Raw genomic sequence first — 8,644 nt, 5'->3', positions numbered from 1 at the left:
AAACGACAAGGGCAGGACGAGGGACTTTCACGCGGAAGTAAACATACGAGGAGAGCGGAGTTTATTCAACATGGCTAGCGCGAGACAGACTGTTGTCAATGATTCGTGTCGATGTGTTTTTGGTAATTTAAAACAGATTTTACAGTGCATTGGAACATATTCTCGGCTCTCCTGTTCACCATCTGTGTTGTTGTGGAGACGACTTTCGACGCGCAAGAGTGACATTGCTCGTTAAGAACACGTCACGCAAATAAACAAATCTGATTTGTCGATTGATTTTGTACCTGCTCGAGAGGCCGTTAATGGGCTGGGTCCCAGACTTTTCTCTCAGTGTTTGAAAAATACAGGGAGAACAGTCTGGCCGTGCCAGGCAAGTAATTCGCCTCCAAGCGTTATTTAGCCGTGAACACGTCACGGCAAAATAACCAATTCCCACCAGGCCAATAATATACTGATTGACCGATCAGAGCAGTTCACGGCAAAAGAAAAATAACGCTTTGCGAGTTGTCAATTCCGGTAATAATAACCACTGCCTAGTCTATTGAATCCTAGCAGCTAATTGGGGCAAAAAAAAAAAATCAATTAAAGTTTACTCACCATTAATAAAATGTCGGCTGAAAACGTAAATGTCTTCTTTTACTGTTCCTCGATTGATTGCTTTCAGCCAATTGCTTGTCCTTTTCTTCTCACGAGGAAGAATGAAGAACTTCAAATGCGGCTCCGAACTCTTCCTCGTGTTACAACCCGCAACACGGCAACTTTGAGTCATTCCGACGGAAAAAAGACCGCAAATAAGACAAAAGTTCAACGCGTTTGTACTACAATGCACAACAGAGCAACTTCTTGTGACTCGTGTTTTGCCCCAATTTCAATATGGCGACGCTTTGTTGTGGCTGGTGACATCATTAATGCCCGGATGTCTGACTGCGAGAATATTAACTAGAAACAGCAATTTCTGGAGAAATTACTATGGGGCTTTGCTGTGGTAGATACAGATCTATCAGGTCACTTCCCGTTGATAACAGGCCACTTCCTGTTGATATTTTTGACGTAAAAGGTCGTCCGTGGCATCAACTTACATATTTGTCAATGGCATCCGAGTACATTGGCATCTATAGAATCGACATTGATGACGTGCGTGGACGTCATTGGCATGTATGTGCACGGACGTCTAAGTCACGGACATGCACGGACGTCCACGTAGCAATTTGCCGCACCCGGCGACCGCCCAACCCAACCGTGTCAGGAACCACACTTGATTCCAGGCATGCTAGTATAAAAGAATGTTGCTCGTGAAATTCCCACTGCATTCGGGTGACGCAGGTCACCATCATTTAGGGCGGGGGTCAGCAACCCACTAGAGCCACATGCAGCTCTTTAGCGCTCCTAGTTGCTCCCTGGAGCTTTTTCAAAAATGTTTGAAAATGGAAACAGATGGGGGAGGGATTTTTTAAATATGGTTTCTGTAGGAGGACAAATATTATTCTAATTCATTAATATTGTAATGAATTTAAACTTATGGCGGCATCGTACAACAGAGTAGTCACGTGGTGCGTCATTCTCTATAGGATGCACTGCAGGGAAAATAAACATTTAATATTGAAGGCTCATTACTAACTTAATTATTTTGATTGTAGACTAATACAGCTTATATAGATAAATACAGCATGTGTTGCCTGCATTATAAGGCTTATATAAGGCTTTTATTTTTTGCGGCTCCAAACATTTTTGTTTTTTGTTCTAATATGGCTCTTTCAACATTTTGGGTTGCCGACCCCTGATTTAGTCTCTATTGTAAACTACCGCTGCTCTCTATTGTCACCCTGTGGTCATTTTAGGTCCCGACAAGGATCCATATGCGTATGTGTGATGTGGTGCAGTTGGTAATCCAATCAGTGAAAGGGAGAGTTTAAACCAAATTAATCCTACACCCACAGTCAAAAAGAACCCTACAGAAAGCTCATCTGCTAACGATTTAAATGGCGTACATCAGCTCAGCAAGCGGGTGTCAACTGTCTGTTGTCCTTTGTTCTTTGCCTCTTATGTGCTCTAACTGTCCATCTGACAGCTGCCTTCCTGTGTTCTCAAAGACTCAAACCCTTTGTTGTCATGGATACCTCCCCAATGAGATAGACTCCCAGAGGCCGGGGCGGGATTTAGGAGACACTTGGCTGTATAGAGCAAGAAGCAAAGACTGGGAAAGAGTACAGTATATCTTTAATCTACTAAAGCCGATCAAGGTGGTCATCGAGTCAGCAGAGAAAACAACTTGAAAATTAGGTGAGCAATGGATATAAACCTTGTATAGTTAGACCTGTCCCTAGACTTTATGGATATGGACAAACCCCTAACTTGACATCTGCTTGACTACCAAAAAAAGTTTTATACTTACTGTATTGATTGGATTTTGATGTTTGTGCCACCTCTTTCATTTTCTCTAATGTTACCAAAAAAGCCACACTTTTAATGGGGATAAGAGGTTTGATTTTGCGTTTGAATTGGGCGTAGGTTTGCATACGGACGCTAGGGACTAAACACGACCAACTTTTCAGGATGCTCAAACTGTTATATGACTTCAGTTATATAGGTAATTTAGATTGTCTTACCATATGTTTTAAATGTTGTAATTGGCCGCACCATTATTAAGTGAATTATTTTCATTATGTTCAGACTTACATGTACCTCTTTTCACTTGCTGAATGTGCTGGTCCATTTTTTGGCCTCCTAAACGCACATTTGATTGGCTGATGACTTGACCCCCCCCCCCCCCCCACACACACACACACACACACACACATTAGATATTGAAGATATTGGGGGATATAAGAAGGTTTTTTTTATCCAGTATCTGCCACTCTAAGAAATGTAAAAAGATATCGATGTTAAGGAAGTGGGGAACACACCACTAATTTTGCTACTGAAAGTCTGACGTGCATCAGAGTTAGCATGACATTAAACTGTTTGAACTTGCTAACCTGCAAAACTCGAGTAGGAAGCTGCTTAGAGAGAAGTGTCCTCCTATATGTGTTTTCTACTGATAACGTTAAATTAACTGTGAGAAATGTAGTGAACCGAGGTCTACCCCCTTCTCCCCAGTTTTACTTTTTGTTTTATTTATGTGCTCTTAAAGCAGTCCAAAGAAGCTGAGTTTGTTGAGTTTAGCTGTGCTTGTGGACAAAAGCAGTAGTGTTTTACCCGAAGGACAGCTCCATTTTTATTTATTTTTGTTATTCCCTGACAAAGACGTTTTATCAGTTATATTTTATTTCTTTATTTAGACAATGTTGAGTGGTCTTAAGGCAAATGTTTATTTTTTATAAGTCCTGGATAGTTAAGAGATGATTAAAAAGCTTGAATTTATTGAGTATGTTAATATAAGTCATGTTCAAATAATGCAATTTAAATTTGCTCTTAAATCCTGACATTTTTTCTGGAAGTTTTCAAAATGTATCTTTTCTTTTTGAAAACAAAGGTTTGAATTGAACAGTGTAAGCTGAATCAATACACATAAAAGTTAGTATAGGTCAAAACAGATTTATTTTGCATTGATCATTATGAATGTCCTGTCCTCAGCAAAAAGTGTACATGCAGGTTATGCCATATCGTCCCTACCAATGTTGAGACCAAACCTATGCCCTTGGTTTGAATGTTGTAATTCATTGAATGTTATTGGCAGAATGGGGTACGATTTGGAAAGGTTTGTATGCTACGTGAACGAGGGTCTCCTGTGTGGCATATGTCACAACGTGTTGCTGCGGCCCCTCCAGGCCCCCTGTGAGCACGCTTTCTGCAGTGCCTGCATTAGTAACTGGCTACTTGATCACAACACGTGTCCTGAGGACAGGCAGCCGTTGGACGTGGACAGCCTTAAGCCTCTTTACAGGTGATTTGTTTTCAAATTTTTCATTCACTTCACAAAGCATGGTATTGAAGTGGCGGTGAGGGCTCCAATGCGTGGTCTTACAACCAAAGAGGCTAAAATGTATTCACACATGAAGGCCAAAACATGCGCTCGGGACAGCTTTATGAGAGACTAAGAGTTTAAAACCTGGGTAAGGGACAAATAGCTAAATCACTCAAAATAAGACAATATTTTATATAATAAAAATAGTAATATATCAAGCATCATTTTTTTTTTTTTTTTTTAATAAGTTTGTCTTTTTCCCTGGTAAATGTAGTATGAATAATGTTCTTATTTCTGTCATGGACACAATTATTTTGAAAGCTGGAGAATCACCCTTTTATTATATTCAAGATTGTGGATATTTGAATTGAATGAAAATGATTTATATATTTGTTTGCCATTCTTTGTGTGCATCAAGTTTATAATTGGGGTTTTTCCATTATGGTTTAGCTTTATTTAGATTTCCTTTCTCAAATTCAATTAAGTTTAATTTGTTTTTGAGTAAATTTGTCAGTTTCTTTATATTGCTTTTCATTTTTCTTAAAATTATTCGTTTATTTTTGATCGCTTTTAGTTAGTATTACTTTTAGTTTTTCATACATTAATTGTCAGGAGATGACATTAAAAAAAGATGTATTTAGTTGTGTTGAATTTTGTCATTTTGACATGTAAACATCGCTTCTGGGGATGAAATACAAAAACAAAGTAATTAGTATTTTAATTTCAATATGTTTTAGTTAACTTTGTGAACATACAATACTGTTTGTTAATTATTTTTCAAAAATTTAATCATACTTTTATTTATAACTTATGGAAAAAGATTGTTCAATTGTCGATGTCATTTCAGTCATTTTCCTTCATGATAATCGCGGTGTGCATGTGTGTTAACAGGTACATGCGTAATGACCTCAACCGTCTGGAGATTCGCTGCGTGAATGCAAATCGGGGCTGTGAAGTGGTGTGCAAGTTGGAGAACCTGCACACACATGAAGAAGACTGTGACTTTGTTTTTGTGTCAAGCTCAAACGTAGGAATGAAGACGTTTTCTAACTATAGTAAGTCACTCACTATTAAAAACTAATTGGCGTACATTCAAGTTGATAAGATAGACATCCAGTACAAGTTACTGATCGCTGTCAGACCTCCCAGTCGAAATGGACTGGACGTCTATCTGCCGTTGATGTCACTATAGCAGGATGATTAACTGCCATACCTTCCACTTCAAATAATTTTGTCATCTATCACTTATTAATGACAGCCAGTTAGTCAATGTATTCCTGGAATGACAATTGGTTATCCATGCATTGTGTAGAGGAAATCTGATAAGTGCAACACATGGCTATTTCGTTGCTATGGTAACCATATGAACTGCTACTGCATCCATGGGGTCTTGTTCAGTGGGCCACAGGGGTCAACTTCCACTCATTTTTTAATGAGCTTTTGTGTAAAAACAATGCATTGTTCTCCGAACATACCGGTGACACGTTGTTTTGAGATTTGGTGACTGCATTTGTCACCATCAGTGGTGAAGTACCCACTTTTTTTTTTTTTTTTGATTACTCAAGTACAGATTACTAAAGTACAATTATCTAAGAAAAAACATACTCAAGTAAAAGCACAAAGTACTTGTTTTAAAATTTACAAGTAAAATGTTCTCCCGATAAAAAAAAATTGACTGCTCAGTTTAATTTAAAACTGTGCACAATGGTAAAAACAAGCAATAAAATTGACTGCACTGTAAACAAAAGCCTCACAAGCTCAAAAACTCCACAGCTTAGTTTAATGGCGGATTGCAAGCAACTATCAGGTCCATACAGAGACCTACATGACAAGAGTGTGGTGGTTTTTATTGGTTAATATCTTGTTCACCTGCCAATCTTGCTCGTACTCATGTTGCTGTGTCTAGTGCTCAGTTACGGTATAGTTGCACGGGGCTTATCGATTGTGCCGGAGGCATGAAAACAAAACTATCAATTCACAATGAGGAAAAAAAAGCAAATATCGTATTGTGCTGCAGGGTGTCCCACACATGTCGAGAAGCGCAGTATGGAGGCTCACCTGTCAGAATGTAAATTCTGTACTCGAAAGTGTCCCAGCGGCTGCATTCTTCGCCCCTCCGAGCAGTCACGACAAAACTGTGTGGCTGAGCTACACACAGAAATCAAAATGCTGCGGTATGTAACTATGTGGTGACAGATGACCATTTTTATTTTAATATTTTTACTGTGAAAGGACTATGATGCTGAGCAAGAATGAAGCGGTGAGACAAGAGGTAGAGACTGCTGTACATATAGAGGCTGAACAATATAATGAAAACATCTCACATTTTGGCATCATAATCATGGAACATAATTGTTAAACAATAGCATGAGGAACATTCTAATGAAGTTGAGCATCTCGTATGGCCGGCACAATCCCCAGACGTCAACATTATTGAGCATTAATAGTCAGTTGTAGAGATTCAATTAAGATGTCAATTTCCACCGCCATCGTCTAAAAGAGTTAGAGCAGTTGTCTCCAAACTATTCCACATAGGGCTGCAGTGGGTGCAGGATTTCACTCCAACAAAACAAGAACACACCTTTTCACCAATCTGGTGTTTGATAAGGGTAATCAGATGATTGCAGTCACGTGCTGCTTGTTTTAGTACAAACCACATTGGTTAAAAGGTCTGCGCTTGATCGGTATCAACAAAAACCAGGACCCACAGCGGCCCTCAAGGATTGGTTTGGATACCCTTGAGTTAGAGTGTAATCTTACTGAAAAATGGCTTAAATTCCTAAGGAAACAGTTCACAAGTTGTATGAATCAATATCTCGATCAACTGCTGAAAAAGGTGGACCTGCACCAGATTAAATTCATTTCTGTTGTTTTTTTAAGGTGTTTCCATTATTTTTTCCAACCCCTGTAGAACACTTGTACTGCTACTGAGAGTGATGCGCCACTTGCTGCAGCAGATAGTCACACCTGAGGAACCAAGTCAAGTCGGTGAAGGTAATGTCCACAAATAACTAAACCTTGAATTTTAAATACTTAATTTAATTTTATTATTATTGGATTTAGATTCCGATTAGGGAATAATGGATTTTGAATTACTGTTTGTACTATAAACTGCACCCACCAAATTTCACAAGGAAGTCAGTCATTCATATACTATAGGGACCAGGGATATTCATACATATCCAGTCTACTGTTGTCAAGATACTAAAATACAATACCCGGTACCATGTTTGATACTGCATTAATAAAAAACCTTAATATTAATTTTTAAATAAACTTTTCAAGTGCCACTGACAATGATGTCCAATCATGTGGCTATTAAAAACTAAACTCTTTAAATGAGTTTATCTCTAGAAGTCCAATTCATTTGACCTGGGAGGGTAGCAGCGAATAAGGGGATCGGGAGATTTTTTTCATTCTTGGCCAGCCCTCCCACTTCATATGGATTGGGCATGGCTTGAGTTAACAAGGGAAATATAAACACATGCCCTATTAACATTATTATCAGGAGTAGTGCAAAATCAAATTTAACCTACAGCCTGTGGTTGTGCAAAAATAAATGAGTATTGATACATTTGCAATCAAATATCATATTCAGATACATTTCTGTATCGATACCTTTGACAACCTTATTAAAGAAACACAGCTCAACAGCCTGTAAAATACACATATAAGCCGCACTCGACTATAAACCGCCGGGTAAAAAGAGGTAGAAACAAAGGAGCGGCTCATAGTCCGGAAATTATAATGAGTCAAACTGTTATACTGTAATAAGAATAATAATAATTACAGATATGCAGTATTTAAAGATCCTTCCCAAAATATTTGAATTAAAAAAAAAAGAATGTCATCCAAACATTTACATAAACTTTCCCATGATATTCACATTTTTTGGAACGTGTCTGATATAAATTACAAAATAATATTTGCACGTCTATTGAGATTGTGTTTCATTAAATGGTGGCATGTGCTTTGGGAAATGAGTTTTTTTCCCCTCACATCAGGACAAAATGCAGCTGTTATTTTTATTGCGTTTCCCCTGTATAGGACGAGTTGTCCGGACGTGTGCCGTGCATGCACTGAGAGCAGTACAGCAGGAGTTGGAGGAGCTAGAGACGGAGGTTGGCCAAGACAAGCTTCAGATGGATCCTCTTCCAACACTAAGATTAGGACCCACATGCGAGTTGCTTAGAAAACAGCGTAGGGAGGCATCAATTTTTTCCAGTAATCCCTTTACTAAAGTCAGGCTTAATAAATAAATCAGTATTTCCAGTTGTCCATCTAAGTTGAGTAAAGGCGCGACAGAGTGGAACCACACTGGACTGCAGCGAGAAAGGTCATAAGATTTCATCTGGAGACTGGCGTGAAGAAGAGGATAGATTCTCTTTCCAACAGTACAATTGTACCAATTGTACCAGTGAGCAGTAAATGAAAAGAATGTGATGTTTTAAATGTATTTTGTGACATTTTTTAATGTTTTTTCTTTTATAGTTTGATTCTTCCTGTGTTTCCTTAAGTTATTTTTCTGTTGGTTTGTGTGCTATGGACACCTTGTGTGATTCCTGAATAAAGATCATACTGTACTGGACTGTCTCAGAAAATTAGAATATACAATATTCTAATTTTTTGAGACAGTCCTGTGTACATATACAGGACTGTCTCAGGAAATTAGAATACACAATATTCTAATTTCCTGACTGTCTCAGGAAATTAGAATATTGTGTATTCTAATTTCCTGAG

At 38.4% G+C, this 8,644-nt stretch overlaps 1 protein-coding gene across 2 annotated transcripts; it reads left to right on the top strand.

Annotated features, from left to right (window-relative positions):
- Positions 1 to 1,870: 1,870 nt before the first annotated feature.
- rnf41l (ring finger protein 41, like) lies at positions 1,871 to 8,482 on the top strand. Of its 2 annotated transcripts, XM_057834736.1 has the most exons (6): positions 1,871 to 2,280; positions 3,677 to 3,883; positions 4,796 to 4,959; positions 5,922 to 6,078; positions 6,816 to 6,898; positions 7,952 to 8,482. In XM_057834736.1, exons 2-6 carry the CDS (start codon positions 3,678 to 3,680, stop codon positions 8,161 to 8,163), a joined length of 822 nt encoding a protein of 273 aa, XP_057690719.1. In that variant the 5' UTR covers positions 1,871 to 2,280; position 3,677; the 3' UTR covers positions 8,164 to 8,482. The 2 variants fall into 2 exon arrangements, with proteins under 2 accessions (XP_057690719.1, XP_057690718.1); XM_057834735.1 differs by lacking the exon at positions 1,871 to 2,280 and having other exon boundaries at positions 3,433 to 3,883.
- Positions 8,483 to 8,644: the final 162 nt, after the last annotated feature.

This window comes from Corythoichthys intestinalis, chromosome 4, assembly GCF_030265065.1.
Source record: "Corythoichthys intestinalis isolate RoL2023-P3 chromosome 4, ASM3026506v1, whole genome shotgun sequence".
NCBI lineage: Eukaryota > Metazoa > Chordata > Actinopteri > Syngnathiformes > Syngnathidae > Corythoichthys > Corythoichthys intestinalis.
The sequence above is the reverse complement of the archived record's forward strand: the minus strand, read 5'-3'. Positions and strand labels throughout refer to the sequence as shown.

Bases quoted from the DNA above. Each gene is read 5' to 3' on its own strand.
- rnf41l (XM_057834735.1), top strand. From the start codon at position 3,555: ATGAATGTCCTGTCCTCAGCAAAAAGTGTACATGCAGGTTATGCCATA. The intron at 3,884-4,795 runs GTGATTTGTTTT...GTGTGTTAACAG, and splicing joins AGCCTTAAGCCTCTTTACAG to GTACATGCGTAATGACCTCA. The intron at 4,960-5,921 runs GTAAGTCACTCA...ATTGTGCTGCAG, and splicing joins GAAGACGTTTTCTAACTATA to GGTGTCCCACACATGTCGAG.